We start from the raw sequence: 21,424 nt of genomic DNA on the forward strand, positions 1-21,424 counted from the left end.
AAAAAAATCACTAAGCCCAAAGTGTCTTTGCATCTTGTTCTATGCCATTGGAAACCTACTTCAGGAGGAACTGTTTCAAGATGGCACCTGGGACTCAAAGTAGGCGCTTAGGCAATGCTCTGCTGTTGAACTCAATATCAACTGTGCAGAATCTGAGTCCCAGGATCACCCAGTGAGCATGAAGAAATTAGGAGAAAATAACCCAGAGATCAGGACCCCCACTCAGGCCAGTTATTAAGATACTAGGGAAAATAGGCACTTTGTCTGTAGGAGAGGTGGTACTGGCATTTGGTCATCCATGCCTTCTCTCCCACTTTCACTAACCAGTGGATCTCCTTGTGGGTCCATGTTAATGAGTTCAGTTTAAGTCCTCAGATGTTGAGGAGCAGCAGTCTAATGACAGAAGTCACAAGCTGACCCCAGGGAGAATAACATTCCTAGTCACAAGGAAGTCAGCAATGCAACCTGAACCCATCATGAACTTGGTCATGATGGTGGGGTGGGCAGTGGCTTAGACACACTCATGATGGTGGGGTAGGCAGTGGCTTAGACACACTTCATGATGGTGGGGTAGGCAGTGGCTTAGACACATTCATGATGGTGGGGTAGGCAGTGGCTTAGACACACTTGGTCATGATGGTGGGGTAGGCAGTGGCTTAGACACATTCATGATGGTGGGGTAGGCAGTGGCTTAGACACATTCATGATGGTGGGGTAGGCAGTGGCTTAGACACATTCATGATGGTGGGGTAGGCAGTGGCTTAGACACTCTTGGTCATGATGGTGGGGTAGGCAGTGGCTTAGACACACTCATGATAGTGGGGTAGCAGTGGCTTAGGCTCATGATGGTGGGTAGGCAGTGCTTAGACACATCATTGATGGCGGGTGGGCAGTGGCCTTAGACACATTCATGATGGGCAGTGGCTTAGACACATTCATGATGGTGGGGTGGCAGTGCTTAGACACTCTTTGGTCATGAGGCTTAGCAGTGCTTAGACACATTCATGATGGCGGGGTAGGCAGTGGCTTAGACACATTCATGATGGTGGGGTGGGCAGTGGCTTAGACCCCCTTCTCGGTAGTGCTTATGATGTGCTTCTGGCCCAAGCAAGGCCTGTCAGAGAACCTGATGGAAATAACTGGACCACAGGGAAACTAAATAGTTCTACGTGGAAGCAGAGTGCATATAATGAGAAAAAGGGGTTAGTCAATTAACAGGTTAGCCACCCTTGTGCTGAAGTCTTATACGGGGTACAGTAGAGCAGTAGAGTACACCACTTCAATTCTTCTAGAGGGGCACTGATCCTCTCCTGGGGCTCCACCCTGAGGATCTCATCTAAGTCTGGTTTCCTCCCAGTGGCCTTGACTCCTAGCACCATCACAGGCAGTGCGGGTTTCACTGGAGGTGTTATGGGAACTCCAACATCCAGGCTGTAGGGCTCAGCCCTGGAACAGTGGTATCCTCCACTCACGGCCGCTGTGCTGCCCATCCCGGACCTGTTCTTCCCAAGAGTGCTTCCGTGGTTCTCCTCAGTCTTTACTCTGCTTCGGCCAAACCGCACGGCAAACCTGGCCCCGAGGAGACTGGAAAGCTGTCTTATTAGGGTTTTTTGGCTGCTGTGACCTAACAGTGTATCTGAAGAAGACATAGCTTTGGGCTGGAGATGACCTTCAGTGTTCATATCAGGATGTAACTAGTGAGTGTTGACTTGGGGGTAACTGCCAGGGAGATGCTGGAGGGGAGATGTGGGTGGAAGATGGAGGTAAATATAATAGAGGATTTGCCTCAGTCCCCATGAATATATCATCGCATGACATGGCATCCCGTCCTGGCCTATCCAGGGGCACCCTCTAATTCCTTCAATGGGAATGAAAATGTCAGGGCAGGAAAAAGAACTGAGTCCCCACCCGAGATTAATTCAAGGGCCTCTCCTTACCCACTGAGCTACCCTCCCATGAATGAAGGAGCCTGAGTTTCAGGACTTGCTCCATCTTCTGGGAATTCATTTATGAAGCTCCACAGTTAGAAGACTAGATACCATGATGTTGTGAGGGATTTCTCAATGAAATGTTCCAACTGACATCTCCGTGTCCCCAGTGCCAGAATGAGGTCATCTCTGAGAGAAAATGCCACTGCCCGGCCAAGCTCTGTGATGGCCAATCTCATCTGCAAGGCTGCGTACAGAATCCGTAAGGCCAGAGAGCATGCTGTCTCCTCGAATGGAGTGTCTGGTAGGAGTCTGAGCAAAAACGCAATCTGGAAAGGTTTCTGGGCATCTGGGAACCTGGCCAGGAGACCTTTTATCTGAGCCCATTTTTGTGAACCTTTTACAATATTACTTAAATTTAATTTTAGAAGAGAGCTACTCAATTTCAATGACACAAATGGACATTATGTCATTAACAAACAAAATAAAATATGTTCCAGATGATTAGCTTCTACTTCCCAACCCAAGCTGTTATTTTCCACTAGAATTTTAATATAAAATTTTTCAGACATGAGGAAAATAACTTTTTGTGAATGCCAATATCCTACCTCTTAAATTCTACAATTAAAATTTTCTAAACTTACTTCATTAAATATATTCCCCCCAAATACTTCAGTTTTATGTCACTGTTCAGTATTCTTATAGCTTTTTCTTCTATTATAAAATTTATAGGCCATGTAACATAAAATATGAATAATTTGTACAAGTCAGTGACTAGTGTAGACACCTGCAGTCCATTGTCTGGTCAGGATGCAGTGACTAGTGCAGACCCCTGCAGTCCATTGTCTGCTCAGGATACAGTGACTAGTGCAGACCCTGCAGTCCATTGTCTGCTCAGGATGCAGTGACTAGTACAGACCCTTGCAGTCCATTGTCTGCTCAGGATACAGTGAACTCAGTAGTTGCAGACATGACATCTGCAGTCCATTGTCTGCTCAGGATGCAGTGACTAGTGCAGACCCCTGCAGTCCATTGTCTGCTCAGGATACAGTGACTAGTGCAGACATCTGCAGTCCATTGTCTGCTCAGGATACAGTGATATATTTTCTTCTAGTCCTAACTATAGTGGTTTGAATGAGAATGTCTCCCAGAAGCTCAGGTATTTAAACAATTGATCCCTGGTTTGTGGTGCTATTTGGGGAGGGTCAGGAAATGTGGCCTTCTTGTAGGAAGTGTAACACTATGGATAGACATTACAAGCTTACAGTCTCTTCCTACTTCCTTTTTGGTCTCTCTGTTTTGTGTGTGTGGTTCAAGATATGAGCTATCAGCTTCCTGTTCCTGCCGCATGCCTGTCACATGCTACCATGCTTACGTACCACGATGGACTCTTATCCCTTTGGAACCATAGCCCAAATCAATTCTTTCTTTCATAAGTTGTCTTGGTCACTGTGTTGTATCATAGCAACATAAAAGTAACTAATAAACTAACCCTTAAGGTACACACACACACAGAGAGAGACACTCACATGCTGCCTATAATTCTACATACAGAACGTTGGCATCACCAGAAGATTCTCTCATATTCCTTCACAAATCACCCCTCACCTCTACCTATTCACACCCAGGCACTGATTTTTTTTTTTTTAAATTTGACTATGGATCTGTTTCATCAGTCTGAAATTCTAACATGGACCTATCTGGAATGAACTTTGTTGTGGAATGCTTCTCTCATTCAGCATAATGTTATTGAGACTCATCTAAACTATTGTACATATAGGGAATTCATTTGTTTTCATTACTGGGTGGTATTCTGTTATGTATGTATCTCAGTTTGTATGCTCACTTTTTATATAATTTTTGCTAAGTATGGAAAAAGCTGCTAACAACAATTTTATATAAATCTTCTTATAGACATGCTTCCATTTTCCTTTGGTAAATACCCAGAAGCAAACCTGCCAGATCTTGGTAGATGTGTTTATTTCCCACTCTCCCCAGCAATGCAGGAGCATCCTGTTTGGCTACACACGCACATTTGGCACCAGCGTTCTTTCTCATTTTAATTCTTCTAGTGGGTGTAAAGTCATTTAGGTTTCTATTTTGGCAAATTTTCCAAACTAGTGAAAAATGACATATGCATGAGAATCAGGTTAGAAGGAAGTATTGCTTGAAGAGACAGACAAAGGTGGCATTTAAAAGTCACTCATCTGAGTTTGTGCTGCACTAATAAGCTCTGGTGAAGCGATGTAGAATGGATAGCCAGACAAACTCTTCGGTTTCTAATTCTCTCAACTAGATTTTGAGACAATGGAGTTAAGACCTAGAAAACTACAGCCTCTGCTGGTGCTCTGATGGGTGGACCACCAAGTTCTCCCGCATCTGTCTCGAGCAGGGCCCTTCCTGTAATGCTGGCTCAGCCTACCTGACAAGCATAAATCCCCCAGGGAAGAGACACCTGCTCTTCCCTGTCTCTAATGTCAATCCCGGGGCCCAAGAGAAAGACATTAACAGTTTTTTAACATCAACGCTCTGTCAAAGAGGGGGCAATTTATATATTTTATTCCTAACTTGTCAGAGCAACATTCCTGTCAATCAGGTATGGACAATCTCATGTTAAAGACATGAAACAAAGACTCAAAGAACTCCAGTAACTTACCCCCCTAGACGTGTGCACATGTACACACACACACACACACACACACACACACACACACACACACACTGAGCTTGACTCTACACTCCACCTTGATGAGCAGTCCCTTGGGAACGGGGACAGTTGTGGTGGAGAGCACTGTGTGTCTCTCCAGTCTGTCTCCCTCCCTCTTGCCTGCTTCCTTCCATGTCTGCAGTGAAGGAAGACAGGACTGATTCCTTCCACCCGTGAGCATGACGGGTCAGTCCCGCAGAGGGCTCGGATGGAAACGGGCTTAGGCTGCCTATCTGCAGCTGTGCCCCAGCCCCTGGCTTTCCTCCGGGAGGAGGACCCAGCAGCTGCCACTCTCCTGCTGCTGCTCCTCCTCACTGTCTAGGTGCCTCTCTGCCCCCTCACTGCTCCCTGGTCTCCCTCTTCACTCCCTTCTCAGTGTGAGGAGGGAGGGACCTGTCATCCTGTGTTTCTCCAGGCTGAGTTACCTGTTCCTGAAAAGCACTGGCTTGCTCCTCAAATCCTGCTGTTCGGAAATAATTGACGACGTCCATCACAGCCCAGTCTGCAGGATCGGGAGGCCTTCCATTTTCCATGGAACTGCAAAATACAAATCCAAGCTGTCAGAGTGTGGCACCTACTCAGGTATGGACAGGCTCACTGCCTTGCCTCCCAGGGCTGGCCTGAGCTGGCACACTAGGAGCCTGGTGCTCACTTCCCTCAGGGTCTAGCCCAGTCTACCCACAGAAGGAATCGTGGTGTTTCTTCTGTGTCTTCGTTTCTTGTGATCATTACTCATACTGGCATAGCCAATCCTTTCTTAGTAAAGTATTTGACCTTTAATAAAAATGATTCCCACAAATACCTTTTTTTAAGCCAGACATTTACAGTGGTCCAGTCATTTTTGGTGGGCTTAATATTCCTACTGCAATTTCAGTATGAATATTTCACTTTACAGTGTGACTCTAACACGTCTCCAAATTCAGAGAAAACGCCATTTCTCATTAGATCATGTCTTTCTGTTGCATTGTGTTCCAACCCCTTAAGATACTCTCCCTACCTGATGAATCCTTACCACTCGTACCAATTCAAGGGTTGCCTCTGCTTTAAGGCACTTCCTGGGACCACTAGAAGTACTGAAATTATAATCTGCTCGAGACCCAATACTCCATTCAAATTACCATTGTAGCACCTTCCCTACTGGGTTAAAGAGATGTGGGGCAAAGATACACATGTGAACTGGGTCTGGTTCTCACCGTATTATTCCAAGTGTCAAGCATGTGCTCAAGGAAGTCAGTCAACATTGTTCAAAATGAATCACAGTGATTAAGCAGATGAAAATCAGGATGTGTGAGAAGCTCAAGTAACCCTTCTCACTGGGTTTGGAGAGGCGGGACAGAAGTACAGTGGGAAAGAAAAGCAACGCCTGCAGTTTCTGGGACTCTACCTCACTTCATATTCACTTCAGGAGTATGTGTATACCTAATCCAACACAGTTCCCAGAAGGTCCATTTGACTGCATTGTTCCTCTGATTAAATCCTTCAAAGACTTTCCTGTTCCTGTGGCAAATTCCCATGAGTTTAACGGAAGTCCTTCAGGACAAAAGCCTTCCCTATCCAACTAGAGATACATTTTAGAGCAAAAGATACAGCAAGCCTTCTGTGCCCCCATGTTTCAGTATGGACACTGATCAATACATACTGTAGAGAAGCTGCATATCACACAGACAGCCAGGAAGGACACGAGCACTGTTCTGTGACAGGTCAGGCCTAAAAGGCCATCCGAAGTTAATACATAAAGAGGTCAGGTGATGATTATTCCATGCTCTGTGGTAGGGATGTAGCCAGCCAAGGAGCCATGACAGTCCTGGAGGCCACACTCAGGGGTCCATACTTTTGCTAAGAAAAATGGGAAGTTGGTAAATGGCCTTATCGGAGGGGGGTGACCTAATCAGAGCCACATTTTTGAAGAGTATGGAAGAGGAATGAGAATGGGAGAAAGGATGTGAATGAGAAATTTATTGTAGTCATGTCTGCAGAAATCGTGATCTCAGACTATAGTAGTGACTATGAAAAAGAGAGGACTCAGACCAGAGTAGTGGCTGTAAAAAAAGAGAGGACCATGGACTAAAATACTCAATGGACAGAATCAGCCAGGCTCAGTGGTGGACTAAACAGAGAGAAAGAACGGGTGGACAAGCCACGAAACTGAATGATGGTGGTACCTTCACTGAGACAGAGACCCTGGGCGTTGTCATTAGGAGATTTAATGGGTCTGGAACTCCCAGTGTGGTTAGAAGAATGGGTTCTGGAATTAGGCTTGGCAAGGCTCAGCACTCAGTCCAAGCTGAAAAGATCTTTGCTGCTGTTATAACAAAATGCCTAGAGTTTGAGAAAGCCCAGTAGGTCTTCACACATCTAAGAGGCCAGAGTCTAGACATAATGTTTCATTCAAAGCAAGAACCTAAACACTTAATTACAAACAATAGCTACAACAAACCTACCAACCAAGCAAGCCACTCAAATTCTGTTCTTTTTTTTAAACAGCTCTTTATTTTAATTTAGCTTTTTTTTTTTACATACCAACCCCTCTTCCCCCTCCGTCCCCTTTTCCCACTCCCCTCCTCCGCCCCCCCCCACCCCACCCCCTTCTCATAGGGTACAGGCCTCCCTTGGGTAGTCAACACAGCCTGGCACAGGAAGCTGGGGCCGGACCCTGCATCACTGCTGAGTAAGTCATCATCGCACCACAGCGAACCAGGGCTCTAAAAAGCCAGTTTCTGTACCTGGGATGGGTCCTGGTCTCATGGCCAGGGGACCCACGTTTTGCCTTTCATTAAGTTCTATTCTTAAAGAAAAGGGAGAAGGTAGCTAACCAATGGACACGCAATTGGTCATTTCTCAGTGGTGCTTAATTTACAAACATTTAGAGCCAATGCCTACTAGTGAGAAGAGTTTCCTTCCTGAGTTTAACCTGAGTCTGGAAGCAGTGTGTGACTGTCTTAGATCTTCTACATCTGTGAAAAAACACCATGACCAAAAGCAACATAAGAGGAAAGCGTTTATTTGGCTTATACTTCTACACCACAGTCCATCATGAAAGGAAGTCAGGGCAGGACCCAAAGCAGAGCAGTCTGGGAGTGCTGATTACTACTAGCTTGCTCCCTGTGGCTTATTTAGTTTTTTTTTTAGAGCCTGGGGCCATCTGCCTAAGGGGAGCGGCACTCACAATGGGTTGGGCCCTCTGACATCAATCACTAATCAAGGAAACGCCCATGGACTTGTCTCAATTGTTGCCTCAGATGGACTAATCTCAATTGCTTTTCCCTCTTCTCATATAACTCCAGCTTGTATCAAGTTGACAAACACAAAACAAAACAACCACAACAGCCTGTGTGTTTTTGTATACACAACTTCCTACCACTTAACAAGTGTTCTGCACTGAAAGAAGGAACTCATTTTCACAGCACTAATTATACATTTTTATATCAATGCTGATGGGGGGGTAGTGATTCATGTGCTGAGATTTTCCGTCATCCTGTAAAATCAACAATGACAAGCTGACACCAAGGAACCTGCTCAAGGCTCCCTTGGTTATGATGGTTGAAGAAGGTTTCTGCAGGCGTTTGCTATTCTGACAGATCTGTCAGGCTTTCTAACGGCCTCGCTTCTACAGTAAGCAGAGTCCCACTGAACAGACTCTGAAGTGCCTGGAAAAAAACCTGAGTTCACACGTCCTGTAGTTGACTTCAGTGAGTCACCAGTCTTCATAAAGAATGGGTATTTGATTGTGATATGGGAGGCTCTCTGGATTCCTATTGGGTTGCTGTAACATCAAACTTCCATGATTCTGAAATGCCTTCGACTATTTGCAATGCTATACAAAAAAAGGTTGGTAAAACTGCTGGTGGTGTGCCACAAGTATTGGGGCAAAATGAGAAACTGTCACTTTCTCATAGGCATAGGTGAGGGAGTCCAACCAGGATAAATGGGGTTAGTAACCAATCAGTATACATTAACAATCTGTCCAGTTTAAGTGTGATAGCCGAAAAGACTGGGATAATTTAGAAAAGTATAACAAAACAGAACTATTCATATCCTAGGAAGAAAGACCTGCTTGACATCATTGCTGTTGTTTGCCAGCATCTATCACAGGTTTGGGCGGACACACAAAGGCTTGTTGGATGAGATGGTCTACAAATCAGAGTATGATACACTCTTTTCATAGATCACAAAACATCAGTCTTCCACCCCATCTGAACTGAAAACTTCCACCCACTTTTAGGAAACCAAAGCTCAGAACAGGGAAGGAACTCACCCCAAATAACACTCATCCCAGATATTCTTTAATGCAAACCTATGTTCTTCCCATTATACGTGCCATTCACACAACCACTGATTGGCAGCTATGGTCTTCTCAGCAGTGCACTAGATGCAGGGATAAAGACAGAGAACACCCCGTTTCTGCCCCAGCGGAGGTGTCAATCATGTGAGGGAAACAGAAATAGCCAAGTGATACTGGAATCGAGGGGTAAGCAAAGTGCTCATTAGGATGTATGCATCAGAGGGCCTAGACAGCTGTCTGACTCGAGCAGCGGAAGACTGGTCATTTTAAAAGGCATTCCTTACTCCAAATTCTCAGCTTCTAAGCTAGGCCTCCAAGAGGGATGGGTTTGCTAGGCCCTGTCTGTGACATCAGCAACAGTTTCAAGGACAGCACTGCACAGTTCAAGGTGACATTAAGAGGCTATGGAGACACAAGTCTTAAGACCAAGTACTCACTGACTATGGGTACATATGGAGGGTGAATTTACATGGCTATTTGTTTGCTGGGAAAGGACTACGTCTGCTTCAAAGATCTTTTTGTTGCCAAACTGAGATACTCAACTTTAGTCCATTATAAATGGACCAGTCTCTTCATACATAATCACAAGCACACATCAGATTCCAGAAGAAATTTAAATGGCATATTCAAGACACTTCTGAGATGGTGGCTCCATTGTGGCCCTAGTTTTGCATTGATGAAATGAGACAGCAGACAGAAGTGTGTTACAATCCCTTTGATACTTATTATTCAATATCACAGTGGAGACTTTCTTTGAAAATGCATATGAACTTGGTAAATTTATGAGTATTTTATAGGCATGATGTCTTCAAAAATGTGTATGTATATTATGCTTTATTGAAAATAGTATCAAGAAAGGAATTGTCTTCAATTTTCTTACTTTATCAAGTCAGTGTTTTCATTTAGCCTTTTAGCCATGGGCATATGGTTAGAAACATCATGTACCAATAAAAACTATATCATCAGTGAATAATTCACACTAGAAAACACTTCTCCCTTAATGAAATAACTCACTTTTAAGAAGTGATGAAGAGCCAGGCGGTAGTGGCACATGACTTTAATCCTAGCACTCAGGAGGCAGAAACAGGCAGATCTCTGAATTTGAGGCCAGCCTGGTCTACACAGTGGGTTTCAGAACAGCCATGGCTACTCAGACCCTGTCTCAAAAAACCAAAAGAGAAAAAGAGATAAAGATATACTAATCATGATAGATATACACTAACTGAAAAGCTGGCAGACACATGCAAATTTACTGAGAAGTTATTATAAGCTTTTTCATATTGGCACAATCATAACTTTACAAGACTAATGTGCTGCCCACTACATAAAGCAGACAATACATCATAATTTTAAGTGCTGGCAGAAAAAGCCTCCACTTCTCTTTCCATGGAGGATGGTAAAAATTGTAGAATCTCAATTTTCTGAGAAACTGCCATACTGATTTCCACAGTGGTTGTACAAGTTTGCACTCCTACCAACAGTGGAGGAGTGTTCCCCTTGCTCTGCATCCTCTCCAACATAGACTGCCATTAGTGTTTTTGATCATAGCCATTCTGACAGGTATAAGGTAGTATCTCAGAGTCATTTTGATTTTCATTTCTCTGATGACTAAGGATGTTGAGCATTTCCTTAAATGTCTTTCAGACATTTGAGATTCTTCTTTTGAGAATTCTCTGTTTAGCTCTGTAGCCCATTTTTTAATTGGATTGTTCAGTATTTTGATGTCTAGTTTCTTGAGTTCTTTATATACTTTGGAGATCAGCTCTCTGCCAGATGTGGGTTTGGTGAAGATCTTTTCCCATTCTGTAGGCTGTCTGTCTTACTGACCATGTCTTTTGCCCTACAAAAGCTTCTCAATTTTAAGAGGTCCCATTTGGGAATTGATCTACCTCAAGACCCAGCCATACCACTCTTGGGCATATACCCAAGGAACACCCAATCATACCACAAAGATACATGCTCAATTATGTTCATTGCAGCATTATTTGTAATATCCAGAACCTGAAAATAACCTAAATGCCTGTCAACTGAAGAATAGATTTAAAAAATGTGGTACATATACACAATGGAGTACTACTCAGCAGAGAAAAACAATGACATCATGAAATTTGCAGGCAAATAGATGGAACTAGAAAATATCATCCTGAGTGAGGTAACCCAGACTCAGAAGGACAAACATGGTATGTACTCACTCATAAGTGGATACTAGATATAAAGCAAAGAACAATCAGACTGCAACCCACAGATCCAGGGAGGCTACCTAGCAGTGGGGACCCTAGCATGACTGTGGCTTATAATAAGTTTTGGTTTTGCCCAATTACTGGGCAAACTTTAGTGAAACATTTCACTATACCGTATCAAGCTGATGAAAGAATATGCTGGCTGTACTTTCAGGAGGGGAGGCTAAAATCTTTTTAGGTTATGGATTAGCGTATAGAAAAATGTCTGCCGTAAATCAAACAGTGAAGGGAAAGATGAACAGGAATCTCACTTATACAACTTAAGTAAAACACAGCTTTCTGAACAGATGAAGACAGGTTTCTTCTGTATCCAGAATCTAATCAATATTTATATGTATAATTCAGCTATTATTTGGCTTAAAAGGGCTTATTGGGAAATGTTAACATTTTTACTATTTTCTACAGAGAAAGTATTTTTCAGTTTCAAATAACCCTGGACTTTTGAATTATAACCTGTTTTTATGTTCAAACTATCTGTGTATTATTTCTCCTGCAGTTATACATAAAATGTTTTTACATTCCAAAAAAGGACAAATACTATAGAATTGTATTACATGAAATATACAGAATATACAAATTCATAGAGATAGAAAGATTAGATGTTATCTTAAGATGGAGAAGAAAGGAAATATAGAGCAATGATTTCCTAACTACAGAGTTTCTATTTTGTGTGATGGAAAAGCCCTACAAATGGATAGTAGTATCAGAACACAATATGTATTACATGAATTTATTACATTACATGAATGTAATAAATCAATACAATTAATGTAATTAATGAATATCATAAATATAGTTACTGAATGAAAAAATAGTAGAATCTTTCTCAGAATCTAGCTCATGTATATCTTATGGTGTTTATGATTTACAGATGGCTAATCTTCACTGTCAATTTGCACACTTCCGGGAATGTTGGTAAGGGTGTTCCCAGTGATAGTCAATCTCTCTCTCTCTCTCTCTCTCTCTCTCTCTCTCTCTCTCTCTCTCTTCTCTCACACACACACACACACACACACACACACACACACACACACACACACACAGTGTTTCTCTAGGAAGTTCATACTAGTACACTAATCTTTCAAGACTTAATGTTCATTTGATATTCCCTTAGGTGTGTTATAAATCCCTTTAACATGGCAATGGAGTAACAAACAATGCAAGGCAGGGAAATCTGATGTTCTTGTGTCTGGTGCTTGATAAAGAAAAACAGCACCAGGAAATGGCACTGCCAATAAAACTTTACTTGACTATTTAGATTAGAAAAATCGGGGATTGGTTTGTGGAAAGAACTTGAAAACACATGGAAGTAAAGGCTGGAGGGATTCTAGGATGTTCTAAGAAGAGTTTGATGGACAATCAGAAAATTTTCTCAGATCTGAGAAAATTTCAGACAGTAAATATTGGGTTCATAAGGTCATAGGATGAGGACTATAGTGGAATTGTATAGAGGCCTTCAGGTTATTGTCTGTCAAAAAATTTATCTGTATCTTGTCTGTGCCTTGAGACTCTATGGGAGGCTGAGTTTAAATGCAGTAGACTAATTAATCCAGGGGAGGGTATTTTATAGCTACTTACCATCAATGCTGTTGCAAGGCTATGATTTACTAGTAAGGGCCACAGTGAAAACTGGGAGCAAAAGCAGAGTGGATGGATTTGAAATACTTGCAGACTGCCCAGAAAAGGTGTGTGCTCAGTGTTGGGACCAAAGAAATTGTAGTTGTTAGAGATTAATCACTAAAAAGAAACCAAGTACTTTGTCCTGGGCAATAAGAAAGAAGCCATGAGGACACTTTGTGAAAAAGCATGTTCACTGGTACAAAATGTAAATTCATCCAACAGACTTTTCTTTGAGAAATAGTAACTCTAGGACATCCTATTTGCACCAGTCTATGTAGTGAACAGTTTCCTGAGATACAAAAGCCATAGCAACCACAGTCCAAGAGACCTAGCTGCTTCTTGAGCAGGAGGCCAACTCTCATGTCAACATGCCTTATTGGTTTGGCAGGCATGTAGAAAGAAATATTGTAGAATCATAGAGCCTTCTGGAGAGTAGGACATGCATGGCAGGAATGGACTCCCTGTGGACAGCTCCAGAGATTGAAAGATAGGAAGTTATGGGAGTAAATCTGAAGATACAAGGACCCCCCCCCCAAGAAGTAGATGAATGTCTCTAGCACACCTGAATATCTGCCAGGAAGAGCCATGGTAGCGAGTAGTACAAGCTCAAGGGATGGCCTGTACTGGCTGGAGCACAGGGCAGGGCTGCCTGAGCTCTTTGGAACTTACATCCTCAACAAGCTATAGACTTGACATTTTCCCTGCCAGGCTTTGGTTTTACTTTGTTTTCATTCATCTCCAGTATCTCGATAGCTCGTTTTTAAACTAGGAGTGTTTTCTGGGTCACTGTATATTGTAAGTATGTAGTTTTAAGTTATATTCACAGGGGCTCACAAGTAAAGGTTGCATCAAGTCTCAGAGGAAACTTTGCATTGTGTTAAAACTGCTAAGAATAAGGGTCTTCCTGGCATTTGACTAGGTGCAGCTTAGATTCTGGGACGGCTGTGTGCCTCTGGGGACCAGAGGTGGAGTGCTCTGATTTGAAGTGAAGCACACCGGTCCCCAGAGGCTCGTGTGCTGGAGCATGCAAAGGTGACTGGCTCCTGGAGCTTTTACTTAACCACTGAAACCATCCGCTCATGGATCCATCATTTGATGGCATTGCTAGCCAGTGGCTGCATTTAGGGGTGGAGCCTACTCAGAAGAAGCTGGTCACTGAGGGGATGTCACAGAAAGTTAAATCTTGCCCTGCACCCTTCCTATCTCTACTTAGCCACCATAAGTTGACAGATTTTGCCCCTGGGCATGCTCATCACCACCATGATGCTGTGTCTTACCTCATGGAGACAGGTGACTGACTAAAACCTCTGGGATACATGAGCCCAATAAACCCCTCTTCCTCAAGTATTTGACACACAAATGAAAGGCTGGCCAAGGACACTGGGAAAAATATAATCCATATGAATTTCACATTTTTTTAACCATTATGTATTTCCTTCAATTTAGGAGAGAAAAGGTACTTTTGATCCTGGCTAGTGATTATGGCAATATATCTGTCACATTGCTCTTTTCATGAAACTATTTCTAAACATTACTTATTTTTGTACTCAGAAATGTACTCTAATTTTGTACTGACTTTATTTTTATGACTTATTTTTAAATCAAATTACCCTACTCCTTGCCCATGTTTTAAAATAGCCTTTAGCTAAAAGTAAGTTAACTCTGATTCTAATAAATTAATATTGATCTCTTTGCTTATGAGAAACCTAAGAACTAAGCAAGTACACGAGACAGAGCTTCCTCTCCATTTCCTCCTCTCTCCCCCACCATATCAACAAGCAGAGATCTGGCAAGAGGCTGACCCAGGAAAGGAAAGAATGGCTCAAAGGTTGGCGGGATGGTTTTAATTTGAAAAATATTCAGATAAATAAGGGTTCAGTGCATTTAGCTGCAGCACACCCAAGTGCTGAGAATGCTGGGAAGCACACAACTCGCCAGCTTTCTGTCTATTCTGAGTTCTTTTAGCTTAGCCTCCAGAGATTTGATTCAAACAGCCTTGACTTGTCCTGAAACTCAAATGGACAACAGCCTCAACTCCCCAAGTCAATGTTTTTACTTACGTCACTCAAATCCTCTTCTCTGTTCTCAATCAGACATTAAGGGCCCTACTCGCTTGTTTTTAAAGTAGTAGTTAAATCTCCCCTTCAGAATATCTCCAGTCAATGTTTAATTCCAATTATCAACTAATCCATTTTAACTGGTCTATGATCAAACAGACACTTGATAAACATTGGAAGGCCACAGCCTAGTGAAAGGGGTGACAGCAGATCAGTATTTTTGGAGTTGACTGGATATGTGATTACACTTTTTTCCATCTGTAAATTATATGAAATCCAAGTGCAGACCTAACAAGAAAAATTTGTGTTCAACTTGAGATACACAAAAATGGAAACTACATAATAGGTTTATAAAATATATGACAAAAATGTAAAATATTTCAATAATGTTATGTTGATAACATAGTTAAATAAAATATATTACTGAAATCTGTTTCATCTGTTTCACAAATGTCCTCTAGAAAAATTTTAAATTACGTAAGTGGCTCAAAATTTATTACTACATGACAGCAATTTATATATATATATATATATATATATATATATATATGGATTTGCTGAGATATTTTATATATATATATATATGGAATTGCTGAGATATACAATATATTTGCTATAAAATAATATAAACTGTTTTCCAAAGACATCGACATTCTGGAGTACTACTATCTTAGAGATCCACACCCTTTATCATGACTGGTATTTTGGTATTTTTAAACACTTGCCAAGTGAATGGGTTTGAAGCTATGACTTGATTTGCATTTTCTTGGTCACAACCTGTACTGACTACCTCCTCCATGCTAACTGGCGATGTAAATATCACCTTCTGTGGAATGAGTACTCCAGTTTGGGCTATTTTTTTTTTTTCTGTTTGCTAATCATATGGGCCTCTGTTTTTACTGGTGAAGATCATGAACTAAAAGGCTTTGGTGGTTGTCTTGCCAACATCTAATTGATGCAGATACAAAATAACCAAAATCTTAACAAGGATCCATATTAGAAATCTAAGAGTTTTGTGGCTCAAGTTTGGGAGATTTTAGTAGGAATTAATGAAAGAAGCAAGCAAGGAAGAGAACTCCTCTATGGTGTTTGTTGAAAACTGTCAAGGCATTATATGAAAATGTCCTTACGTTAAATAGTACCACACATAGCGAATACTGAATAAGCTTAATGAAAATAACTTAGAAATATCAAGAACATGTTTTAGTATGTATCCTGTCCCTTTTAGGTCAATACACATGAAAAAGCAAAGACCTGAAATTGAAGTTTTAATCCTCCTTTTATTCTCTTATAGCCACGACAAAGAACCCAGGTGAACTTTGAAACAAGTATGCTCCAAAATGCCTGCAACCAGACTCACGCCAGCATATGGGACTGAGGAACGGGCTGTTGCAGCTCAGAACCTGCTGGAAGGAAAGTGAGAATCTTGGATCTCAAATAGCTGAGTTCAGATCTCAGGTTTGCCACTTTCCATGTGATTTTCAAAGAAAAACTATTTCACAGTTACTTTTCTGCCCTTAGTCATGTTTAAATGCTGCAATATACTTAAATATCAAAGACTGTAATAATTAGATGGAACAATATTTGTGAAGACAGCACAAGACATGACTCATAGTAGGTAGGCATGACTCACAGTAGGTACTGTGATGCTTTCTGACTTGGAACATAATGACTATCGTTGCAACTCACTGAATAATTCATTACACACATACTTTCTTTTGATCCTTGCAATTTCAATCTTTCCTTTATTGTCAAGAGACTCAAAGCAGGGATAAATTAAGTGGGTGTTATTCTTCTGATAGCCAAGAAGTAAAATCAAGGTGAAATCCAAGTGTTCTGAACATATGATTTGATTCAAAGTCTGGCTTGCTGGCCTCCGGTTTCCTAATCTGGGTTGAGAATACTGCTTTTTCCTAAAGGGAGACATACATATCTTTTCTTCTGACTTTCTTCATCCTCACAACGTGTTTTTTAAAAAGTAATTTTAGACTTAAAACTAAAGAATAGTGCAAATATCTCTTATATCTTTCACCTAGATTCCCCAATTCGTTACTATTTTATAACATTTGCTTTATTATTCCTCTTTTCTTCTTTCTTCTATAATATATACAGCAAGAAGCAAAAGAAGGAAGGCAAAGAATTCTCCAGATTGAAATATTTTTAGTATTTATGATCCTTTTACAGTTTTAAGCAGAAAGGACCAGTACACGAAATGTAAATGAGTCATGATGCCTAGAAGTTACAGCATTACATAATCCTCATGCACAGGTTTGCTTAGAATGGCTGGCAGTTTCCAGTAAGGGATGATTTTATGCATCAGGAAACTTCTTACAGTGTCCAGAGGCATGCTTGATTGTCATGATATAGACGTTAGGCATAATAGAGACCCAATAGCAGAGGCTGCAGGCGCTACTAAACATAGTGCACAGCCACATCCTAAAGACTTAATGCTTAATGCCTTTAGAGAGTCTACATGATAACCCGGCTCTTCCCTCTCCACTGTTACAGACAGCCATTTGTGGCCATGTGGCTTGAGATTGAATGGAATGCCTACTTCCAGTCAAGTGAAATAATGGAGGCCATGCTCACTCTTCTACTCTCATAAGACAACTGAACAAGCAGACAAAAATATATAAAATAATATGGCACTCAAAACATTGGTCATAGTCACTAAAGAATCAGGACCCTGAAAGAAGGGAAAAAAGGAAGGTAGGTCCTGGGGAAGGTCTTCAGCATGGACTCGGGACAGTTAGGAGGAGATAGGTCTGGGGAAGGTCTTCAGCATGCACTCGGGACAGTTAGGAGGAGATATGTAGAGACCAACTCAAAAGGGTGTCCCTGGAGTGTTCAGCAGAATTCTCATCAGCATCTTTGTGGAACTTTCTGAGGCTGGGGAAAAAAAAATCACCCAGAAGTACTAGAGGGAAAAAATCATCAGACATCATGCATGGGCAAGAATAGTGCCTTTTTCACCTGTCAAAGAGGAAAATCTCATAATGCAGGAGCACTGGAATAGTAAAAAGGAGGGTCTTGCTTCAGTAAAAGGCCAGGAAACAGCCCTAGATCAGTGCAGCTTTGGTCCTGGCTCATAAAACTTAAAAGAGAGACTTGAAAGGATAGACAGTTTCTAAGAAAATAGCACCCAGGAACTTACATCAAGCAATTATAGAAATTTAAGAACAATCCAGCACTGAAAAGAGTAAAATTCACACTGCCTACCATCCAATCAAAAATTACCAAACATCAGCCACTTAAAATTGAGAAATTAATTCAAATGATTAAAGTTTTATGTCTATAATCCGCATATCAGAAAGCTAGAGAAAAGATTAAATATGTTAAGACATGGAACACGAACACACACACACACACACACACACACACACACACACACACCTCTCCAAGGTTAACTTTCAGAGATGATGAATATTTTTTTCCTGAAATAAAAATATACATGGTATTTTAAACAAGAGATTAGAATTTTAAGAGACAAGATTAAGTAAAATTAAATATGCAGCAACAGGAGCTATTCAGAATGAAATAGAGAAAAACACTTAAAAATGAACAGAGCATCAGGGAATTGTGGGAAAATATCAAGTAGTCAAACACATAGACAAATGGAAAAGGGGCATGTTTTGGAATAACAATGGCTAAATATCTTTTCAAATGTGATGAAAACTAGACTCACAGATCTAAAAAAACAAAACATAGCCCAAGTACAAGAAACATAATGCCATACCAAGCCTCATAAGCCAAAGTAGAACACAAATTAAAAAATGTCAAGAGCAGGTGAGGGGATAAAAGGACACCTGCCCCTGGGTAAAGAGGGTGAGGGACAGAGGAGACAATAAACAAGGATGTCTGCTTACATCACAGTTTTCAGTCTTCTGCCAGAGAATGGACTTAACAAAATGGAAGGAAATACAAACAACATCAAAATCGAAGAAAATAAGTAAAACCATATTTAAGGACAAAAGAATGATAGCCCAGGGTGGTATTGTGTTCCCCCAAGTATTGTGCATACTAATAAAGTTATCTGGGTCAGAGACAGAGCAGCCACAATATTAAACATAGAATTTAGGCAGTGGTAGCACACGCCTTTAATCCTAGAATTCCAGAGGTAGAAATCCCTCTGGATCTCTGTGAGTTCAAGGCCACATTGAAAATGGCCAGGCATGGTGACACACGCTTTAATCCCTGAAAGCAAGCCTTTAATCCCAGGGAGTGGTGGTAGAAAGCAGAAAGGTATATAAGGCGTGAGGACCAGAAACTAGAAGCATTTGACTAGTTAAGCTTTCAGGCTTCTAGCAGCACAGTTCAGCTGAGAACCATTCAGATATGAGTACACAGAGGCTTCCAGTCTGAGGAAACAAAACCAGCTGAGGATCTGGAGAGGTGAGGTAGTTGTGGCTTGTTCTTGGTTCTCTGATCTTCCAGTTCACCCTAATACCTGGCTCAGGTTTGATTTTATTAATAAGAACTTTTAAGATTCATGCTACAGTCCAGATTTTAAAATACTGTGGACTCTCCTAAAGAAGTGATTAGAAGTAAGTTTAATGAAGTTGTAGAAAATAAGACCATGTACAGAATCAAATCTAGCTCTATATAGTAATAACAAATAACTGGAAATTCAAACCACCATATCATAAAAACAAGAAATATCGACAGACACACCAGGTGAAAGTGTTTAAGAGCAACATTCAGAAATCCAGACACACTGTGAAGAGATGTTAAGGATCAGGTAAGTGAGGAGACACACTGTGAAGAGATGTTAAGGACCAGGTAAATGGGGAGACACACTGTCCTCACTGTGTCCCTTCCTCCCAACCAACTCATACGAATGCTAATGTCAGTAGGTTTGCCAATGGAAATACCACCAGGTCTTTCTTCCCTTCCTCCCTTCCTTCTTTCCTTCCTTCCTTTCTTCCTTCCTTTCTTTCTTTCTTTCTCTCTCTCTCTCTCCTTCCTTCCTTCCTTTCTCTCTCTCTCTCTCTCTCTCTCTCTCTCTCTCTCTCTCTCTCTCTCTCTTCAGGGGAGATAGCTGATTCTAAAATCATAAGGAAATCTAAAGAACCAAAACTACTATGGAAACTAAGAACAAAGTTAGTTAATACTACCTAACATGAGGCCATAGTTATCAAAGCTCCAATTATCAATGCAGCGTTATTTTGGTACACATATATGTAAACAATCAGTGAAACAGAATAGTCTAGTAAACACACAGAATCAATTATTTGTCAAAAAAAAGTTGCAGAAGCATTTGAACAAATGGTGCTAGAAAATTTGGCTAACACCATCACAACCACACACACACACACACACACACACACACACAAATACTTTGTTTATCTCACATTCCACATAAAAACTAATTTGAGAGGCTTTAGAGATGGCTCAGTGGTTAAGAGTGCTTACTGCTCTTACAGAGGCCCTAGGTTTGGTTCCCAGCACCCACAATGGGCAACTCTCAACAGACTATAACTCCATCTCCAGGGGCTCCTACAACTTTTGGCCTCCATAGGCACATGCATGCATGCTCAGATACCCATACAGAGACTCACATATATACACATAACAGTAAAATAAATCGTTAAAAAACCCACTAAATTAAACATCATAGTTCTAAGTACCTAAACCTAAAATTATCAAACTTTTAGAAGAAAGTTGCCAAGACTTTGGTCTATGAATTCTTAAATATAATTCTTAAATATAACAAAGCACTATCCATAAAAGAAAAAAAATGAGTGGGACTACAGCAAGATTAAAAACCTTTTTCAATTTCAAAGACTTTAAAGAAAGAACCACAAAACAAGCCATGAACAAGTCATAAAAAAGAACTTGTGTTTATAATACATAGAAATTCTATGGCAAATATGAAAAAAATACTAATCCAATAAAATATGTATTCTTGGTACATAAAAATTCTACACAACAAATATGAAAAGCCAATAAAAACTGAGGTGAAAAATTTGAACAACAGTGCACCCAAGATGATACATGGATATCAAAGCAGCATCAGAGAAGACGGCTAACATCAAAAGGCATTAGGGAAATGGAAATTACACCCTCACCACTATCTCTAATAGGGAAGAGATTTCATGAGGAAATGAGACAGCTGAAATATGCACTGTTGGTGGTAATGCATTTGGGAAAGGTTCATAACAGAGTTTAACATATACCTATCATATAGCCAAGTACTTTAATTCCTTCCTAAGTGCTTACGCAATGCAATAAAGCACCTACTCACATAAAGACCTAACATGAACAATCAAAGCAACTTCATTTGGATAATACCTACAAAAATGGAAACAACTCCATTCTCTATCACTATGTAGTTGGGTAAGTAGCTGTGTGCCTATATAATAAAATAATACCCTGTGGTAAAAAGCAGTCAACCAAGCTGGGTATGGTAGCACATGCCTTTAATCCCGGCACTTGTGAGGAAGAGGCTGGCAGAGGCAGGCAGAATTCTGTGGGCTCAAGACCAGCCTGGTTTACATAACAAGTTCCAGCAAGCAATTGTGCCAGTGAGACCTTGAATCAGAAGAAGGTAATGAACCAGTACTACAGTGATATTCATCAATTACAGACTA

General features: G+C 41.0%; 1 protein-coding gene across 5 annotated transcripts in view; it reads right to left on the reverse strand.

Annotated features, from left to right (window-relative positions):
• Samd13 (sterile alpha motif domain containing 13) overlaps positions 1–21,424 on the reverse strand; it is a 38,479-nt gene that overhangs the window by 10,844 nt on the left and 6,211 nt on the right. For all 5 annotated transcript variants that reach the window (XM_028876866.2, XM_028876865.2, XM_037207193.1 and 2 more), the window contains one exon: positions 5,061–5,172. In XM_028876866.2, coding sequence (XP_028732699.1) covers positions 5,061–5,168 — 108 coding nt within the window. In that variant the 5' untranslated portion in view covers positions 5,169–5,172. The remainder of the gene's footprint in view (positions 1–5,060; positions 5,173–21,424) is intronic.

The sequence above is a fragment of the Peromyscus leucopus genome, chromosome 6, assembly GCF_004664715.2.
Source record: "Peromyscus leucopus breed LL Stock chromosome 6, UCI_PerLeu_2.1, whole genome shotgun sequence".
NCBI lineage: Eukaryota > Metazoa > Chordata > Mammalia > Rodentia > Cricetidae > Peromyscus > Peromyscus leucopus.